Source organism: Ambystoma mexicanum, chromosome 3q, assembly GCF_040938575.1.
Source record: "Ambystoma mexicanum isolate Mex_15411 chromosome 3q, UKY_AmexF1_1, whole genome shotgun sequence".
In the NCBI taxonomy this organism is placed as follows: Eukaryota; Metazoa; Chordata; class Amphibia; order Caudata; family Ambystomatidae; genus Ambystoma; species Ambystoma mexicanum.
In genome coordinates, this window is record NC_090926.1 from 738,077,120 (window position 1) to 738,099,110 (window position 21,991).

The 21,991-nt window shown below is 44.7% G+C and overlaps 1 protein-coding gene across 4 annotated transcripts in view; it reads left to right on the plus strand.

Moving 5' to 3' along the window:
- Positions 1-21,991, plus strand: part of RHBDF2 (rhomboid 5 homolog 2) — a 783,795-nt gene that overhangs the window by 698,197 nt on the left and 63,607 nt on the right. For all 4 annotated transcript variants that reach the window (XM_069654677.1, XM_069654675.1, XM_069654676.1 and 1 more), the window contains 3 exons: positions 4,806-4,917; positions 4,998-5,072; positions 6,101-6,262. In XM_069654677.1, the coding sequence (XP_069510778.1) occupies positions 4,806-4,917; positions 4,998-5,072; positions 6,101-6,262 (349 nt within the window). The remainder of the gene's footprint in view (positions 1-4,805; positions 4,918-4,997; positions 5,073-6,100; positions 6,263-21,991) is intronic.

Consider the following 21,991-nt stretch of genomic DNA (forward strand, 5'->3'; position numbering starts at 1 on the left):
ACAAGCTTCCCCCCCCCACAACAGCATCCTCTGGGTCCCAAATTCCTGCTCAACCACATGCTAAAAGGTCTTGCCCCGAGAATCCAGTGCAAGACGGTCATTGATCTGTATGCCCGGACTCCGATCATGAAGACCTCTCTATCCAAGAGACAGCAGACCCTTATTACAGGGATAATGAAGATGATGAGGGTGACCCTGATACAGTTATGTATTTCATGGACTCTCCTGTTAATCAGGATCCCCCGGTGATAGACTCACCCATAGACAATCAACCTCTGCTAAATGAAGTGCTCGTCAAGGTGGCGCAGCATTTTCTAACAGTGATGCAAGAAGACCAACAAGATAAAGATTTTGTGGATTAAATCTTAGGAGATAAGAAAGCTGTTACTCAGTTTATCCCCCTCCTCAAGTCTGTTCAGCGAAAAATACAGCCCTTACTGCAAACTCCTAATCTTACGCGGGCAGTGAACCCTTGCATAGAAAAACTGTTTAGACCTGCCCCTTCTGACCCGTTATACATCATAGGTCAACTGAAGCCTGACTCACTATTTGTTACTACAACAAGGAAAAGAGCTGGAACTCCCCCAGTTTCCTCTGAGGCTCTGCCTGACAAGGAAATCAAAAGGCTGTACACAAATGGCAGGAAAGTGGCCTCTTCCGCAGCATTCCAGACCAGGATAGCTAACAATTCGACCTGGTTAGCTAGCTGCAACTGCCATAAATGGGATGAGGTCTCGGCCTTACTCTCATCGGCCCCTGAACCACTTAAGACTCAACTAGCCCAGGTGGCCGCAGAAGGCAGGGCAGTTTCAACCTGCTTATTAAAAACCGATCTTGATGCCGAGGACAATGCTGGCAGAATAATAGCTGAGGGAAACATCAAGTGTCACGCTTAGTTACGCCAATCAGGTTTTAAACCAGAGATGCAAGAGCGCACAGCATGTGAATCTAAGCAGATACAAGCATCAGAAATAGGATTATGGTGAGTAATGTATTATATATATATAATACATATACACACACAAAGCAGTCAAAGGCTGCGAGCACATAATCACCAAGTAAGGACCACAGGTCAGGGTTGATGCTGTTAGAGACCCCTGACGTCTGAGGGAAATGTTCCTCTAGACAACACATGACAGAATAGTAACCCAAAGGCAAGGGTTACCAGGAATCTGGAGTGATACTGCTGCAGCGACGAGCAGATCAGGGGAGTAAAACAGAAGATCAGAGAGTCTGGGCAGTGTTCAAAACAAGCAAAAAGAAAGGGTGTCCCATAGAAATCTATTGAGGGAAAGGTGAAATAAAAAAGTATTTCCTAACGTGTGTTCCAACAGGTGCCAGGAATGCATGGGACGTTTGAACCTGCCTTGCAGAGCAGTTCTTGGAGATGTCAGGAGACTGGTCACAGCAAAGATACATGATTTCACTATCCTTTTGGCATGGGGCATTCTGAAAGGGAAAGGTCTGGCTAGCAGGCTTCCCTTTCAGCAACAGAATTACCTGCATAATTTTATTAATAGAAATCAAAACAGCAAAGACTTTTACACCCCCTTGCAGATGGAAACTGTTCAAAGCCTTCTTCATGTAGTTAGCCACAGTCTTATTGAAGTGGGGCATGTTATCAATACCCCTAGTCACACAGTCTAATACTCTCCCCTTGCATCTGTTCCAGCACCATCTTCAGTCACATATTTTTTAATTGTTCAAAAACATTGCAGAAATTAACCTCCTGAGAGCTGGAGATTTCATACAAGTCAGGTTTACCTCAATCGCAATTTGGGCTTTTATCTGCACCCACAGTTTTAGGGTCCTTCATTTATTTTCTGCCAGCCAATTACCCACCCATGAAACCGCTTCTGCTGCTACCAACACCAAATACAACCAATGTTAACGTGTGTGTGCCTCTGTGAATAGTCCTTTGTCTGCTGATTTCTGTGTCTGTTCGCGTTTCTCTTTGGGAAACCAAAAATGTGTGTTAACCGCAGCATTTTGAAAACTGACAATCAATATCACCCAGTATGTACCCAACTGCCATATTGATGACAATGTGATTTCCTGTAGAATTAAGCATTGTGGACAAAAGACGAATAGTGTGTGTGGTCTTTTGAAGGCATCAAGAAGTAGACACAGACCACTGGGGAAACTTTGGGATACAAACTTTTATTAAAATCACAAAAGGGTTGGGATAAGGCCTATCTTGCCCTACACAAAGTTGGGATTCCCCTACATAACTGAGACTAATGATAGTCTGTGTCAAGAAGTCCAAAGTAAAAGTGTGTCTGTGTCCAAAACCTATACTTGCCCTCACATCCATTTGTTCAAACTGTGTAGGGATGTCAGCATCAAATGTAAAAAGTGTTCAAACCAGCTCTTGGCCACAAATTGGTTATCCCTTCCCCAAGATTCCAAATAGTTCACTTTCAATCAAAAGGGGTTCCCTTCCCCAAGCTTTCAAGTCTCACAGTTATCACAACACCACACTACTTTGGCATTCTTCCTAGCTTTCAGGCTCTTTCATCAATATAAAGTTCAACTCTTGAAGAATGTACCAGCTTCTCTGGATATCCAACCATAAACTTATAGATGAGTCATGTGGCTTCTCTTTAGTGGGGTGTAATCGGTCTTAGCGCAGTTGTCGGGCCGCACGGTCCACCCATTACAGGTCACGCAACCAACACACCCGATTGGCTTATTTTCCCCAGTCACACCACCACTGCTTCAACTCAACAGTGGTATTGGACTCATATTCTTGCAGTCCTTTCAACACTTGGTTTGCCACCATTCACTTGTTGGATTATTCAACCCTCTCATAGCATTGCCACAGTTTCAACTTTCAATTTGCAGGGTTCCTCTTTTCCTTATGACTCTTGGCAATGCTTGCTTTGTCTCAGCTTGTACAATTCACAGGTCTTTATATTCAGTACCAATGTTTGCATTCTTTAGTTTACATGATTCACAGTTTCTTTGTTTGAGAGAACGCTTTTCTCTGCCTGTTATCCAAGTGGCATACAATCAATACTACTTTCCTTTAGTTTGATATTCAAAATCTTCAAAATCATTCATGTCAAAACAAAGTAACCACAAATACCTAGTTCACTCTCCTGCAGGGAATTTGCACCTTGTTCACAGCCTTCTCATTCACTTTAAAGTTGACTGTTTTTTAACATTTCCACGGTCTTCCTAATTTCATTACAGTTTGGTATTCACAAACTGCTCCAACCTTCACGTTAATCATTACTCATCTGTACTTTACATTTGGACTGGCAATGCCATTGCCTCTGCTCACTCGCGAGCGCTTCTACCGATATTCACAACGTGACCCACACCATAGCGTCCTGGAGTCACTCGGCCTGACTTGACTCACTGGACACGCTGTTTTTGTGTGCTCTTCTTTGCTTAAGTCGGCTGCTTGTGGCTGATGCTGGTCTCAGTTCGGCATGCCTCTTTCTGGGCCTACGACACCTCTGGTTACCGGAGAGGGAGTCCTCTTGACTCCAGGAGGTCGACAGACAGACCCTGCCACCGGAGTCCTTCCGAAACCGCGTGCCACACTTTGCTTCCGCAGCAGCGACTCTGCAGCACCTCATCATTTCAGTCACGTGTCTGCCTGTGAGACGCTTGCAGACAATCTCATTAGCCTCACCTGAGTACGCCATTCATACCACCCTTTTGACTTCCTGTGCAGGCCATTCACATTGATTTCAAATCGGTTTTGGTACTTGTCATCCTCGTTCCAGAAAAGAGCAAGAGAGCTGTGATGTGCTATAGGGTGCTTCAGTTCGGTTAACACCATTCGCTGAACATGGGTGTGTTTTTCAGTTGGTAGCCGTCATGTGCTGTTGTGCGAGGATATGTGTAGTTTGTTTTGTTGTTGCGGTGTAGTGAGGTGCGTGAGGTTTGTTGTGCTGTAGAGGTATGGTTGTGTTTAGTTCAGAGTTTGAGAGGTGTATGCAGAGGAGTGAGTTTTTTTTTTAGTAGGGTTGGTTAGTGGCGTCACTGTCAGATGTGACGCATGCTAATCTTCACAATTCTACAATTCTATCTAGATGTGATGCAAGGCTAATCTTCACAATTCCACCTAGATGTGACACAAGGCTAAAATTTACAGCTCTGTCTAGGTGTGAGACGAGGCTAATCTTCACAATGCTATTATATACAGAATATTGACTCCAACAGTCTAGATTCTGACTTCTACCAGAGGTGTAAACATAAAGGCAAGATGTCCTATCTATCTTGCCTCCATCAGGGAATTCCTAGACTGTACATATCTAACCGCTGGATAGTGTTGGGTCAAAGGGATATTGGATTGTGCCGGATTTGGTCTTCTTCCTATCACACCTATGTACTCCCCTCCGTCCATGATGGTCCCTCCTTGCTACTCTACTACCTCTGCCTTTGGTGCTTGTGCCGGTACTGGAGCCCGGACTTCTACACAATGATACAGTAGCCTTTCTTGCTCTTCCCGCCCTTGTTTATGGAATCTATTACAGGCTGGAGGGAAGCTATTTACGTGTCATACATTTCTAACATTTCTAACTGTTGGCTCCTTTGTGTTGAGAATACGATCTACAGAATGTTGGGAGAAGTGAAGCGGCACTGCCCATTGGGATCTTTGTGTTAACAGAGCATAAGCCTATCGGCAACTGGCATGAGACGCCTTTCCTCTTTGAGGTCAGCTGTATGTAGTAGTACATTTTTCTCACTATGAGCCTAGGTCATGCTAGCCCCCTACTGGTGATATCTGAATCGGTTAAACTATTCTGATTTTTGCAGTTAATATTTTGCATCCATTGTCTGTTTTTCAGGCCTTATTTCACTTACTGGATAACATGTGTCCACCTCATAATCACGCTGCTCTCCATATGCACCTATGGCATCGCTCCAATCGGATTCGCACAGCATGTGAAAGCAGAGCTGGTAAGGTGTGCACCAACTGCACTGAACCGTCTGCACATTCATATGAGACCACAATGACATGCTACATTGTCTCTTTCTAGGTTTTAAGGAACAAAGGTGTCTATGAAAGTGTGAAGTATATCCAGCAGGAGAACTTCTGGATAGGGCCCAGCTCGGTGAGCCATAAGCATGCTCTGGTTGTGCTATGATGTGGTCTTATGAAATGGAGATAAAGTAGTGGGAGAAGAGATTGCAAGACAATAGAATATAGTATAGGTTAGGAATACAGGTATTGATTTAAGGATTTGGGGGAGAAGACAGTTATGGATGTGAGGGGCAAGGTAGGATAGGTGGAGAGATGGGAGGGGTTGTGGTGGAAGAATGAGGGGCTAAGGGAGTGGGTAGGTGGGAATTAGCATGTAGAGGTCGTGCTAGGTATGAGGAAGCAAGAGAAGTAGATTGGCTGTCAATATGAAGGCCAAAAGAGGTGTCAAATGACAGAGGGAATATCAAATAGCTGGTTGAGTTAGAGAGTTGAGATGTTGCATGAGGCAATGTTTGGTGGGAGGAGATGGTGGGATGTAATGGTGGAAGTAAGATTGGTGCGAGACATTCAGCAGGATGGGATTTTGGAACAGATGGTAGGCAACCAAGAGTGGAAAGCAATACCAGGCAGCTACATAAAGCATCACCAGAGTGCCCCTAGAAGCAACATCTGGCCTTAATTACATGTTATGGGGCCTCATGATGTTGTTTTGCTTAAAGCCACTGAAATGTCTGCACAAGCATGGGCAATACTGAAGATGGGCTTTATTGGCGTTTGTATGTGGATAAGAGTGAGGGACCAAAGGAGCTAGTCTAGTGTCATTAGCTAGAAATATATAGTACCGCGAAAAGCACACATGAATCCTGATGAGCAGCCTTCTTGATACTCCACTACTAGGACCTACACACTTCTTCTGATACATCTCCACACTGACACTGATTTGCATCAACCCCCATTACAACAGTATTTTACTGGGGACCTGCTCTGACCTGCATTATGTACTGCTTTTCCAAAACTGGGAGTGACACAAATGCACATGGATATCCGCGCAATGCAACCAACAACCCTGCCTCTTTACCTGTATCACCCTTTGCTATTCTTTATCACACAGCTCTACCAGATCACTACTCACCAAGTTCTTTTTCTCCTTGCTTCTAGATTTCCCTGATACACCTGGGTGCAAAGTTCTCTCCTTGCATTCGGTGGGATAAGCAGATTGAGAAGTTGACCAAGCGGCAGAGGGACCGTGAACGAAACTCTGGCTGCTGTGTCCAAAATGACAAATCGGGCTGCGTTCAGACCTTGCGGGAGGACTGTTCGGTGAGGCATCTTCTCTGTGCACCTGCTGCAGAAGTCTGCCATACCCTGCTGGCCTATTCTTCACATACATGGTTAATCGGTTAGGCATACCACTTGGACTTAACCACTCAGCTGGGTATGTCCAAGGAGGATGGATGATGTCCAGGCATGCTCCTGTGCAGAGGTTGCGAAAGTGCGACTGGTTCTCAAATGTGTTCCCTCAACCTTTGCATAGGACACTGCACCTAGAACCAGCCAGTAACTTAAGATTCCATACGGTACCATATATGGGTGAAGCCTCTCGGCTGGTACATGTTATTCAATATATGGCCTCCAGAACTCAACACAGTATGTCCGTTGTCTCCTCCAGAATTGGTCAAAGTGCTCTAGGTGATTTCTCCAGAAATGAAAACTGTGCACCTTGTGTGGTTCTGTGAAATTAACGCGCTGCTCAATGAGGTACTCCGGGTGCAATGTTTTAACAAACACAGAAGAAACAGGGATTAAGTTGTCTCTTGGGCCACCAACCCATTTCCCCTTACATCTGTGTTTGTTAAAATTTCTCCCAAGAGGAGGTCTTCTGAATGCCTCCTTTCTATCGTGCAGATAATTCAGGCCTGATGCAGAACCCTGCTGACCTAGACTTTCCCGCTTTGGGAGTATTACTGTTCTGCTCCATTTGAGATCTGCAAAATTAGACCCATTATTCCTGATCAGGCCACAGGAGTGATGTGTGCAACACCATTTTCTGCAGGTTATACCTCTGCTCTTTCATACCAACATTTATCGTGCTCTCATAATATTCCTGCAATGTCTAGTCACTTTAGGTTATCAAATATACTAACCCAGAGATCTTCTGTTAGTTTACTTTTACATCCTTGCCCACATGCATTGCTTTTCCATGATGTCATTGCATTTCATTCTCTTAGCTTTGTTGTGCTTAAACAATGGCAGTATTGTCAACACGTTCACTCTTCATACCACCACACTCCCTTTTGATTTCCAGACCTATGATCAAATCTTTTTGTCTACAAATTGTCGTATTTATATACATAACATTTTTATAGGGTGCAGACCTAACTCAAAAGAGAATTGGAGAATGGGACAGAAAAGTGCAATATAGTCAAGACAGCTGCATAGAAGGCAAACTACAAATATCTATATATAAACTCTAATGTATTACAGTAGAATAACGATTTGGTTCTTCAAATAACATGCTAAGCACTGTACACTATACTTAAATCCGTAAATTCATATAAGAAGCCATAAGTGAATAATGCAATCTTTAAGCCTTTCCAGAATGATAGTTGAGTAGGACGTGGACGAACAGCAAATGGAAATGTTTCCAAAAGAACTTGCGCAAAGCAGGAGAAACTGTTGGTGAGTTTTTCTGGGATACCTCAAGCCTACTCTGAGTACTTTTCAAGTCACCAGAAATTTTACATTTTCCCAGTAGAGAACCAGGGCAGCATATTTTAAAGGTAATCAGAGTCTCTAAAGGCAACCTGTCCAGTTTCTTCAAGATTGGTAAAAGATTCAAAAATGTATTTCCCCGTAATTACTGTATCGGCTGCGTGAAAAGCTGTTCTCAGTGGTAGAGGAATCGTGTCACACTGTCAATAGGGGCAAGTACCAAACACTTTCAAATAATCTAAGGTTCTTCCGTGGAAGAAAAGGCTTTATTTTCTTTAACAATGTAAACACATCCGTCTGTGCCCTCTTCTCAGCATGAGACCTAAAGAGGGTGGGGTCTAATGCACGCACCGGGAAGTACAGCGAAGTGCTGTTTGTTGGGAGGTTACTCTGTTGGAGCTGTCTCTTGACTTCGCCGTGTTGCTGAGGACGCCGTGTTGCTGAGAAGGACTTTTGTTCAACGTTGCGTCTGGAGGACGTCTTTGATCAGGGCACTCTTTGCCTGACTCGGAAGTGGAGACCGAGGGTGTTAACATTGTAAGCAGCCCCTCCCCTTCATCTCCGTGACGTGGTCTACGCCCCCATAAGATCCGGGGCACTAGCGCACCCGCGCGCGCACCGGGAAGTACAGCGAAGTGCTGTGCGCGACGCAGGGCGCTTAGTCCCAACGCCCTAGTTATTCGGGCTTGTAAACGCGAAAATATAGCGGGAAATCGGAGTCTTGTTGTTTGGGGGTAACGCCTGATTGTGTGCCTGCTCGATATCGCCAACACCACCTAAGGAGACTGTGGGCTCTACGCCTTTGATCCTTGGGGGTGTGGTGCCTTGGGTAAGCTGCAGGCCTGGGCTCTGGCATTCTCATGATGAAAAGGCACTCCTAAATGTTGTGTGTTGTACGAGGCACGTTTCTATCAGGCACTAAATATCTTCTCTCTCACACACCCTACTAGATGGTTTTGTTGTTATCTGACTTCTGCCTGCCCCAGCTAATAGTTGGATAAAAACGGTTGTTGTTGACATCAAGCACTCCTCGGCTAGGCAGCAGCTTTCTATAGTGGAAGTGGGTGTTGGATGTAGATTATGAGCCGGGTTTTGAGAAGTAACTCCAAGCTTGATGAAATTCCTAAAATCCAAAGGAAACCACTGATGTTTAAATTGCAAAGTGACAAGCACACGCATTCCACCACCCCTTACAAAGCCTCAGTTTTGTCACCACCCTTGTCTGCCATGGAGGGGGCAGTCTTTAACCCTGTAGACGCAATGGAGGTCCCGATAAAAGAGGACTCTGTCTTGTGCATGGAGCCTCTGAGCACAAGCTCTCCCCCAGCTGTGCAGCTTCCCACTTTCTCAGTACAAGACGCTAACCAAAATGAGGAAGTGGAGACATGTGAGGTCGCGCACGTACACGATAGTAATTGTACACCGAGGTTTGATTATGAAGGTTTCCCTCATATTTCTGATACCTCGATGCTAGCCCCAACAATAATGACTGAATTGGGAAAAAGGGTGCGACTTTCCATGGGTCCTTCCTCTCCTGCCTCAAGGTCCTTTACTTTCCGTGAACAAGTCCACTTTCACCTATCTCAAGAACCATGCCTCAACAAGTTTAGTATTCACGATAAGGACCAGACTTCGCCCCTAGTAATGGATGAAGGTAGTAGTAGGCCCTCTTCTCACAATCACAGCTATGGGGCGGCTTTGGACTCAGCAGGGAATTTGCTGTCTAGTGATATTATGTGGAACTTGGGAAATGACAAGGCTGCCCCCCCCTCCACTAAATGAGGAGGCTCGTCTTGCCTCACCCCTAAAAGATTTATCTGCTCCCACATCGCCAAACAATCCCACTAACTTCCTGGTCATAACACAAATACTCAACCTCTTGGACAAGGGCCATGAGCTTACTCATTGTTCAATGAGGGAAATGCAAGGCTCCTTAGCCTTTATGAAAGAAAAGATGGCCAAACTGGAAGGGTTTATCCTTGCGGAGGAACAATCCAAAGCTTACTACTTCACACAATTTGAAAAAATGTTGGCTAATGCAGTAGTACCAACACCACCTCTTTCCACTTCGCCCATAGTTCGATCACAAGGGGTGCAGACAGATAAAACACATTGGAACTCAATCCCGCCGCAATGATCTTACTCCCAAGCGCTGAAAGGGGCTTCCTCGGTTGGGTCTCAACAGCCCGGCGTCGAGGCTGTTGATCTATTGGACGTAGTGAAGCTTCAACACGACCAGATTCTTCAGATGGAACACACTCTGTACAATCTAGTTGCGAAGTCCCACCCCATGGAAGTCTCTCACCACGCTGGTGAAGCTCCCGTCCCGGACAACAGTGTTGAGCCCACCCCTGATAGCCCCTCGGCTCTGACAGATATCCTTGATAGCCAGAGCATTCTCGAGCTGGGCGGTCTCCCAGTATCAGGTGAGACAGTAGCAATACAAGATGAACAGGAAGGAAAGTACTTCCCCTCTCGGAAGGCGAAGAAGTCATTCCTGAGAGCCCAGAAACGTTTGAACATCGCCAAGGCTTCCAAGAAAAAACTGGGAAAAAAAGGCCCCAATGTTTTGGACTATCAGTCTGACTTAGCCAGTACTGTTGACTTGTGCTCTCTAAATAGCCAGGACGATCAGGCTTTAGATCTTCACGACTTGAGCGAGGAGTGTAAGAAACATCTTCAGATTAAAGCCATAAAGGGTCGCAATGTGCAGGTGCCTGTGTCTTCTCCAGTGCGGACTTTACCTGTTAAGTCTCAACCGCAACTCTATTGCTTCTTCCCCACGATTGAAAGCAAGAAAGTCGATCTGCGGCTAGCGGGTGATTCCAAGCTTGCAACAATCCACATTTGGCGTTTGAGTGGCCGACTGTGATTCCACATGTGGCAGAGCAGCCGGCTGGATCGGTGGCCCTAGTTCGGGCCATAGAGGAGTGGCGGGAGGAGGTGGACATTGTACCTCCTTGTGAGGAGGTGCAGGGTCCCTTGCCCTTGCCCCCACCCGTGCCAGGATCACCAGACTCAGCACTGGAGATGCACCAGGGTGAGCCATGCTTAGCACTTTTTTCCCTTTTGGAAATTCCTAAGGACATGAAGGTCATACTGGGCTGGACTAGCAATCCTGCCATAAACGGTGTTGCTAGGATCAACAGTTCTTTTTTGATGAATCTTTTCTTCCAGATTCCATCACTAAGAAACCTATCATCAAAGGACCTCGATTGGGTAAAGTTTGCTTCGCACAACAGCTACAGGGTTCTCACCAGAGTTCAATCCCAGATTATAACGAAGTTGATTCTTGAATTCACCAACAATTTTGAACTGTTGGGCCTCACTCCTTGCCTTTTTACGGATATGGAGTGTGCATGGGCTTTCTTGGACTTTGTCATTCCAGCCCCAGTTGTGAGAATAGAGGGTCCAGCAGTGGCGCCCCTTGAGTCACACGTGAAACAATTGACAGTACAACTCGCATCGCTCACGCAAGCACTGAGTGGCTTGTCATGGCTCGAGCCTTTGATTAAGGTGGCAGCATCTATGAAAGCCCCTCTGATGGAATTATAACACCCGGGGATTGCAATTGTTTCTTGGAACTGCTGTGGTGTGTCTAATCTCAAGTTATGGCACCACCAGGCAGACCCCAACCAGAGGGCTGACATTTTATTAGTACAAGAAACCATGGCACTAGATTCCTTTGTGTTAGATGGGTACACCTGCCTAACTGCACCTGCACGTCGCTCTTGTTTGGGACGCCCATCTGGCGGCATTGCCATACTTATTAGTAACACTCTTAAGGTGGCCGAACGTACTCTGGAAAGATCGGTCTCTTATATTCTGGTAGAGCTAACCTTTGCCGACATCAGAACTTCGCCTTTATTTTTGATGTCGATAAACTGGAATCCGAGTCACGTCTCTTTGGACTCGACGCTGGAAGAGCTTAATCAAATCTTGGGCTATGTGGCTCTTTACAGCCCAAACCATGAAATTATAATTGGAGGCGATTTAAACTCGTACCTTGAAATGGAAGGCATTAATGGACCTGCCAACCAAGCCTCCTCTTATGTTCGCCAAGCCCAGGCCAGAGGGGAGCGATGGACCTCTTTCTTTGAAGCATGGGGCATCTATCCTATTCAATTTTCCTCTGAGTCATCCTCAACTTCCTGGCACTGTGGCATTTCGTCATCCCTCATAGATTATGTGCTTGCTTCAACCACATGTTCAGGTTTACTTGAACCGATTCGAATTGTTAATGTGGGATTGAGTGACCATCGGATGTTGACCACTCATCTACACTTGAGGCTTGAGGTATATGACAACCTGGAATCTTTGGCCTTGCTTGAATGTGACAGACATACCTTGTCGGTCAGATGGAACCCTACAACTTGTCGAAAAAATGGCGTTCCGTGTAAATCGTGACCTTGTTGTAGCTTGTGACAAGTCCCTGGCACCATGGCATAGGGAGAGGATCATCGACTTAAACCTGAAGATGATTTGCATGCACCTGGTGTGCCTTTCTAAAGAAGGCAGCGCAAACAAGTCTCCAAATCCTGTTTGTTTACATCGGACAGAGGTGGCGAATTTAAAAAGACAAATAAACATTGAATTGCGGTCCCTAAGTGGGTCGCGGTTGAGTGTGGCAAATCTGCAAAGGGAAAAAAACTTCATTGCCGCCTGTTTCAAGCGTAAGATGAAGCTTTTGCGATTCGCTGAGTACAATCTTGCAAACCAACACATGGTCGAACTGCTATGTAAAAGAAACACAAGGGGCAAATGGGCTCTTCTAAGAAACCCTTTGGGCAAGGTCGACAATTGTATGATGACATCAATTTCGGGTATGGAATGGAAGTCTTTCTTCCTCACGAAATTTAACTTGCCAGAAATACACAAAAGGACGGAGTCTACGGCTCTGCACTTGGAATTTCCATCGGTCTGCCCCTGGGTAATCAAAGACATCATATGGGCAATTGCAGCCCTGATGTTTTCAAAGGCTGTGGGTCCTGACGGGCTTCCGCCCTGTGTCTATAAGGACGACCCGTTCTTTTGGGGCCAGTTACTTGCTTCCCTGGTACCATTCTATCTACTAATCTGGGAAAATTCCTCCCTCCTGGCTCTCGGCGATCATAATACCAATCCACAAGAAGGGAGCTCTAACCGAGCCGGAAAACTTCAGGCCGATAGCCTTAATTGACATCTCAGCGAAGATCTTTGCACGGCTGATTCTGTGTGAATTGGAATCGTATGTTAACACTGCCAAGATCCTTTCCAAAATGCAGGTCGGCTTTCGTAGAGCTATGGGCACGCAGGTAAAAGCAGCAATTCTTGCCCATCTACTGTCAACAGCACATGTTTCCACTAATGAGACGATCTACATGGCATCCTTATACCTATCAGCGGCATTTGATAGTGTACTGAGAAATAGACTCTGGCAGAAGATGCTGTCTTATGGCATCCCCCACGAGTTGGTTGCGATAATAGCAGCGCTCCATCAGAACACCTCCTATAGGGTGCGTATCAACTCAGTGGGATTGCTGTCTGACAGCATCCCGACAAGAATTGGCGTTAAGCAAGGCTGCAACCTCGCCGCGATACTCTTTAATCTGTATCTCGCCGACATAGAGCAGATATGGGAGGGAACAAATACCTTTGCGGTAAGCTTAGGCAAGTTACGTCTCCACTGGTTGGCATTTGCTGACGATATCATTCTATTTGACGAGGTCCCATTTGGGTTACAAAACAAACTAAACATCTTTCACGAATACTGTATCCTGAACAATCTGTCTATCAACTCAGCTAAATCACATATCATAATTTTTTCACCTAAAAAGAAAAACGTGCCATTTAAGTACGTTGTGAATTTACACCAAATTATGAGGAAGGAAGAAATTACATATTTGGGGTACTCAATGTCAAATGGCATGTCTGTCAGCAAGTGGCGCCTTGTGTTGACGTCCAAACTAAACCAACTAACTGCTCCAATGAGGATCATTTTTGCGAGGTACTGTAGATTCTCGTTACTCCTGCTTTTGCATCACTACACAATGAAAGTAGAGCCCATTCTACTATATGCCCTGGATATTTGCCTTGTGAATTTGGGCCCGTTACTTAATTCCCTCCAAGGTAAGATTTGGAAAAGTGTACTTGGCCTTCCGGGCTACCTGCCTAATCCAATTCTCATTCACAAATTGGGACTCTATTCCCTGGCAGATAAACATAATTGGCGGTTGTTAAATTCCTTCAACAAAATTATCGTTCCGCCAGCAAACTCTTTGTATGAAGACCTTGGGCTATTGCTTATGACGGAACATCCTGTCTCAATCCGTGAATTTAAATTTCGCTTGTTGTCAATCTTAAAATCTATGAACATGACGCAACAGGACCTTCTTAATTGTCCACGCAAGGTTAAAGTTCACTTCTTTGCGAATGCATGGGCAAGTAATGCAGACTTAATTTCGGGCTACTCATCGTTTCGCTCCTTTACGAAATTTCGTCAGGCTGTCTTGCCCCGTCTACCCTACCTCTTGTGTTTTTCCGACCTCGATGTCAGAAGGATATACATGAGGTTTCGGTTGGATCTTGTACATACCGGTGCTCGCATTGGTAATTGGTCAGGATACAGGGAATTAGGGCTATGGGATTGTTGTCGGTTTTGCTCTAAGAGTGGAGAACGTGAATCCTTGGAACATCTGTTCATGTATTGCCCAAAATTCGACCTGGATAGGTCTTGCTGCTTGGGGCCCTTTTTGGTCTTGTATTCGTTCAATGAGCGTCAGTTGGTTTGGTTACGCTGTATGTGGGGTCAGTCAAATGCTATTATACTTGCAACAGTGAGACTTGTCAACAAGATTGAGAAAGTCCTACTGCCTTTAAACAAATCCATGTATACGAGAAAAGTCATCACACATGCATTTGTCGATTCACAGAATGGTAGTTCAGGAACTACGCCACAAATAGTAGCATAAGAGAGATTGTTGGAGATTGTTGGTGCATCTTAAATTCTGTTATATTGGCGCTACATTGGTGGTCTCTTTTCTGCTTTTTTTTAGGCTTGGATAGAGCCACATGATATTGCATTGAATTTGCACTGTTTTTTAAGATTTACGCTTTGTAAAATCAGGATATTTTATATTGTAACCAACTTGGCAAATGCAACTAAGAATTATGTAATGTATAAAGAATCAATTTGTAAAGGTGCAAACTAATGTTTTGTTACCAAAAAAAAAAAAAAAATAGGTGGGGTCTAAATGAAAACACAAAGATGTGTCCCACATTGCCAGTCTACATTGAAAGGAGTTCAACTGCATTGCCGCTAAACAATCGCAAACTGGGGTCTCATTCTCCTCTATTGATTTTAAAACAAACTTTGTTTTTCGGTGGTTTTAATTTTAAAAACAGCCACGACTCAATGGACAAAAATGCCCCTTTAAGCGGTGTACCTCTTCCACTTTTAATTCAAGCGGAGTATCATCAGCATACTGGTGGATTGAAAACCCCCACTCAGGGATCAGATCTCTGTGGCTCCATAAACATGTTAAATATCAATGGTGAAAATATAAACTTGTGCAGCACTCCAGAGGTCAATGGCAGTAGGTGGGTCCTGGTAGACTCTCAACAAATAAGGTGCATCATGTGAACTAAGAGAACCAGTCCCCCATACCCATGCAACCTGCTCAAATGTTATGGAGTGTCTCATGGTCAGCATGAATAGTCATGCTCCACCTTCATCCTTAACTTGAACATACACCACAACCTAGGGGTGGTGGTTTCATTCACACAGTTGGGTCTGACACCAGACTGATGAGCACTGCTTCTCGGTCAAAATGGAGATGAAGCTGAATAGCTACAACCTTCTGACTAGTGTTATCTCAAAATAGTAGATGAGTAATAGGCTTAAATTCCCCCAGTCTGATAGATTCATGTGTAGTTTCTTTAAAGCAGATTCTGACTATCCTTTAGTTTAGAAGGAAACATGATTTGGGGGAAATAATGCTTCATATGCATCATCTATACGTTGTTTTAAAATGTTTGAAGGAATAATGTTGTCTACATAGGATATCGAATTCAAAGACTCAATTGAAATTAGCTGTTCTTTATCTAGAATCTGAAAGCAATGCCATGGCATAGCGGATCTTGCCTTTACCGTCTGAGAAGTATAATCCTTCAGGGCACTATCAGTTATAACCTTCATTATTCTATTTGAGAAAAAATATTTGGATCCATCAATTTTGATAGAATGTTCAATAGTAGTTGAATCTGGTAATAGACTAATGCAGTCTAAAAAGCTTTAAAAGAGCTTTTATTGTGAACAAACTCATCTTATTTTTGGTGATTGCGAAACAAAGGAGATTTATTAGTTTGCTTAAAGGACAAACACGTTAACCTGAGTTACACAACTCTGGTTACGCAATCCAGTGGTAAGCTAGCTACAAAGGCATATCGGATTGTAACTGATTTTCTCTCCTTCCTTTCATGCACATGTATTCCTTTCCCTCTCATTCCCCAATTTTCCCTTCTTGCTACTCTACTCCCTTCGAATATGCCCCTGCCTTCTCTACACCTTTTGTCTTCCTCTTCTTTCCCTCCAATTTATTTCACTCCTTCCAAGTCTTAACTCCAACCTTTGATGTTACTACTCCCTCCTCCATACTACTTCTCCCTCCTCCACAATACTTTCTAATCAAACACCCTTTTTTCCTTCACACAAGCACTTCACATTCACCCCCTCTCTAAACTACAGTTGCCGCCCTTTCACGCGCACTCACAATACAGTACAACTTGCACTCACTGACTAATGCCTCACCAGCTCCACAAATGATCTCCAGAATCCACTCCACCATTTTTCCCCCGGCTGGTCTATTAGTCTGCCACTTCCTCTTCTGGCCTCAGACGAACAACCTACACATTCCGGCTTCCTGCGACCTCCTTTAACCCCCTCCCTATCCTCTAGTTGATCTGCTGTCTGTGGCTTGTCTGGCCCTAGCTTTCTTGCCAGCAGGTGTTCTGCCCTCCAGACTCCCAATTGTATAAGAGTACAGCCACATGACCCTCAAATCTCCTGGAATGTGCAGATTAGAACCTCCGGCATGCTATTGCCACCTCCCACTTTATACAAAGAAACTATTCATACTGTGGCTAGTCCTTATACGCTACTTGTGACAAGGATTGACGTGTTACAATACTCCTGATTCAACGTGGCCGCCACCATAGCACTTCCAGTCTCAACCTCCTCAGTCAAGCGGCCTAGGAATCCCTCCCCTGATGACAATTTCTGGTCGTACTGAACAACCTATTGTTTGAACCATCTTATACCGTTTAGTCCAGCGCCCTTGTCCGAAGTAAACTGGGACGGCTGAAAATCTCATAGTCTTCGTTTTCTGGCACACATGCTGTGACTGAACAGCCCACCATAAAAACCACACTGGCTCCTAAATTCAATTTCAGGGGGGTTTATTAAACTAAATTATCAGAATGGCTGGTTTCTTTTACACTTCCGGTTACTCACGGCCTAATGGGCTGGGAACTTTGGCGCTAGGGCTGGCCCTTTCGTCTACCAACTTCCCGGTTCTGGGTCCCACCTCCCAGCCCCAGACGTCCCTATCGGGCTGTTGGTCACTACCGATCGGTAACACCTGTCTGTTCTTCTAACTATGGCAATAGGTGTTTTCCCTAAAATGTTGGCTATCTGTCTCCCTAGGGAACTTCTAACCTTCCCTCTCCTATCATTGGTTAGTCTCTCTGGGAATAGGGAATGGTGCCTTCTTTCACCCAGCGTCACGCTCATAGCTTTCACAGCCTCACTCCTGATCTTTTACTATACTGAACCTTCTTACTGTTCTCCTCCCACCACATCAGTGTCCCTCAAGTCTCGCACTCTGCCTTTCCACCTACAACCTTTGACCTTACTTCCTTTTTCCACTCCTGTTCTTATCTCCAACTACTCCTTTACCCCTGTCCTTCTTCTCCCTCCTTCCTCACTTTATTTCTCCACCCCTTACTGTTCCTCTAGTGCGAACTCCTGTTTTGCCGCTCACTGTTGTTCTTCTCGATATTAACACAACTGTTCTCACTCCACTACTACCACTACCTTTCGCTACTATATTCCCAGTTACTCAGGCATATGGTGGCTGCACTCCTCTCACACTATTATAGACACCCTGGGATATGGTGCACTGCTTACCCTGTACTACTAACTCCCACTCTACCACTAAGGTCCTGCGCTAGCTACTCCCACTACCTACCAACTCTACTCCCAACCACTACTACCTCTGCCACTACTACTACCCCACTCCACTACTCCTACTCTACATTTACTGCTTACATTCCTCTCTCACACAACCACTCTACAGACCTCCTCCTTATCTATAGCCTCTGCACTATAGTTGCTTCTGCCTCCTCTGGTCTCTTGAACGTCCTCCTCCACTGCCGGTCCTCACCCAACTGCAGCCCACACCAAACAGCTCCCAAGCTCCCTCTTATATATCCCTCCCCCTATCCAGATTGGCCACTTACCCTACCAATGGCTTACCTTGCTTTCAAGAGGTGTGACTGGAGGGTTTTGGAGCTTGCAAAAGGGCTTTAATCTCCGCCCGCTTTTCTATACTGTTCTGCAGTATTAGGGAATTTCTTTAGGTGAGCTGGCTCTTCTGGTCTGTGGTTTTTCTTGCGAGGATTTTATTCAGCGCGACTCCAGGTACTGCCATGGTACCCTCCTGGCAGTTAAGGAGATGGTGTAAGGAGGGCTCTCTACACATTCTCTGGCACCCAGGGATGTGGGGGTCAGGGCTGGATCAACAGCCCTGTCACAGTGCGCAGTCCAGTTCATATAGAACCTTACTTGTCCACCGCCAACAAGGGACACTTTACCTAACCAAAGTCTGTTAAAAAAAAAAGGAGAATAATAAACATTAAGGAATTGGGCAGAAACTGACATCATTGAGGAAAGTGAGCAGAATAGTCCATTGGGAAGATATTCCTAAAAGCGAAAGTAAAAAAAACCCTCTTCCAACAAACTCATTGTTAGCTTTCATTTATTTAATTTTCAACTAAGTTCAGGTTTGGTTGGCTGCCATTTGAATGGTTCACCCATTAAGCTCTGCTTTGGCCAACTTAGGTGCCTGCTTTCTCACACGTCTAACCATGTGCAGCTTTGTTTCTTAAGTATCTAGCTCCCTCCATTGCTTTTGACGCTTTCAGATATTTTCTTACTATCCTTTAGTGGTTGGTTATACTATAGAGCAGTCTTTCTCCCTTACCTAGTCGAGTACTTCGATAGCATATATTGCTTGGCAAATTTACAAAGACATTCTTTCAAATTAGAATGGAGTGTATCCGCATTTATTTCTGATGACACTTCCCTTGCAGTAGACATCGGCTCTGTGAATTTTTCAAAGATTAAAAAGTCAGCTTCTCATATTTTGACTACCCTACCTTTACTGCAAGATTGGCCTGAGAAGACATTAAAAGTAAACAATGATCAATCCAATCTGAAGTATTAATATTAGAAGGTTCGAGCACACTTTTTGAGGCCAAGACCTCGAGAGTATTCTTCTTTTTTATGAATACATTTGTGTACACAATAGCACAAATTTAGTTAGCAGAAGTTGTTCTGTTTACCTCTTAATCTCTCTAGTAGCTCCGGAGTTAAATTAAAATCCCCTAAAAAATGTTATCTGAATTATGTAAAATACTTCCTGACATACAATTCACCAATTGATCAACAAATGCACTGTTAAAACCACCAGCAGCTCTATAAATAATTTGAGAGAGGTAATGTGGAAGATGTGGTACCCTGAGCAGGACTTATCAGCTCTGCAGTGTCGAGAATTGTTTGAAGAACCCCAAACCTAGTCTCACATCTTTGGGAACTCCACTCCTCCTTTTTCCTCGGAATAGATTCTATTCACCAGAGCTCTGCAAACTATCCCTGAGCTCCTAACACTGTTTTCAATAGCCGCTTCCATCCCAATGCTGCACGGCTTGGTTTTGTCTCTTGGGAAGAACCACTTTGAGGGCTTCATTTAAATTCATGTAGATGACATCCACCATTATTTTGCTCTTCTCTTTTTCTTAATCACTCCATCAAAAAGCTTTGTTCAGCAAGACCAGCTGGTTCAGAAATCATGCTGTTGCTGAGCAAGAGGCAAAAGTAGAACTAGCCTATTCTAGCCTCTTCAAAAGGAGGAAGCGACTTGAGTTGCAAACTAGGCCGATCTGTTCAGCAATCAAAGCAATGGAGTTCTAAAATGTAATTTCAAGTTTGCTTCCTAAGTTCTAAAATATAATTTCACGTTTGCTTCCTGTCCTCTGAGCCCACAATGAGCAAGTTTATCAATAAAGCTACACATTGTGATGGGTGGCACTGAAATCACTCACACAAACCTTCCATACAACCATTATTTTTTGCCTGTCTGTGCCATTGCAGGGGAAATCCAGACATCTGCAAATCAGTGTTCCTACTGCCACCAATGGGAGCAGTTAAGCCTGAGCAGCTAGTCCGCATACTATCTGCACAGACACAAAACAACGCCAGACTGGTTTGTCCTCATCAGTGAGGTGATGCTTGGTTCCCTATGGTGCAATGAGTCCACATCTGGGCATTTCCTCTGACCAAATGAAGCCAAAAATGTGAAAGGTAGGAACGCTATGAATACATCTTTATTACTGGCATTTCGCTGACATGTCTGGGGTTGCTTGTGTGTCGTTGCCTTGGGGATGGGCTAGACTGGTCCCATAGGTGGCAGTGCAAAGTCTAATTTGCATATGGCTGGTCGCATTCTGCAATGGTGCACCCAGGCTTGTAAACTCTGTTATGGAAAGTTGCCCAAAGCAATGCCCGTGGTTAAGATTAATTCTAAGCCTTCTATTCACTGCATGTTTTGATTCCAGCTTGTCAGTAGTCTGTGTGAGTGGAGGGAGCAGACCTTTTCCTTGCTTCAAATTCAGTGCGAATTTCCCCCATACACCTACAGAAGTTTTCTGAAACTGTGGCAACAAAGGTGGCAGATAGCAAAGGTTCCATGGAGAATAGGCATATTAAAAGGAGTCTGGTAGTTCATTGGAACAATAAAATCTATCTTCTATCTGAAAGCCTGACCAGTAGAGGAGAAAGTTTCAACCAATCCCCATGCCAGCGAAGCAGGGACCATATTAAAAATCCCACAGCTAGAAGATCAAGGAGGCTGGGTTCCCGGATCTCTCCCAGAGCAAGCTCACAAGAAGCAAACCAGCCACTGAAGACAGAAAGCAGACCTTGGCCAGTTGCACTGGCTATAAGACCGGAAAGAGGTGAGAAACCTAATGGAGTTGGAGCACGTTAGAAGGCTGAAGGCCTTGTGAAAGCAAAGTGGTCATAGAGAGCTGATTAAGTCTAGCAGCACCACAACCTGTGAGTCTGAACCCTGTCCAGGAGGCCGGCCCGACCAGGAGGTAAGCACATCTGGAGCTGGATGCCGAGCATTAGGGTGTTATACTGGCACTGTGTCCCTGGATTACATATAGCAAACTGGATACTATAGCTCTAAGACTGTATTTTGGCAAAGCATCAATCTTGTCCCTACATCTCGGAAACTGAGGGAGATCCCTTTTCCGATTGGATGGGAGACTCTCGTTACCCTTTGAAGTTATCCCATCCAGACACCTGTTTACTAAGAGTTTTGAGGAAAGAACATTCTTTGTTTGTTTTGTTTTTTAATGCCGTATCCCTAGAAAGCAGAGCACTTTACCATCATCCATCCTAACCAGATTTAGAAGTATTAAGTGCTATATCCCTGAGCCGATGCATTGTGGGACGGAACCAAGCCAAGCTGGGTGCGATAGTCCTGAGGTAGTCAAAGATCACACCAAGGGTGCAAAATCGGGCAAAGTAAGAGAAGCCCAAACCACAAGCTTTCTGAGCATAACACCTTCTGTTAGTTTATGGAGAATACCCCTATAACTTCCAAGTATCTATATTTGCCCATCCTAATCAGATATTTTTAAAATATTTATTTATTGGTAATTTGTTAGGTAAGTGTGACAAACAAGATCAGTTTGTGATAACCCAAGTGGAAAACGATGTAAGGGAGTAGATACTTCAGTCCTCGGGCATTGCACGTGTTGCGTGCTCTGTTGGGTCTTTCACAGTGCATCAATCACACAGGCTTCTATGGACTAAGAATGGAATCACTCCAGAGTGAACTCAGCCACCACCTGTCTTGCCAGCCTGCAGCAAGTGACCTCTTTGCGAGACAGTCTGCTTGAAGGGAGCTCTTTCCGTTTCTGCCAGCCTCCTTTGCAGTGCACTCCCCGTGGACATCCGTTGCACCCCAGAACGCCTGGTATTCCAGAAATCATGGCGACATTCTGGGAAAA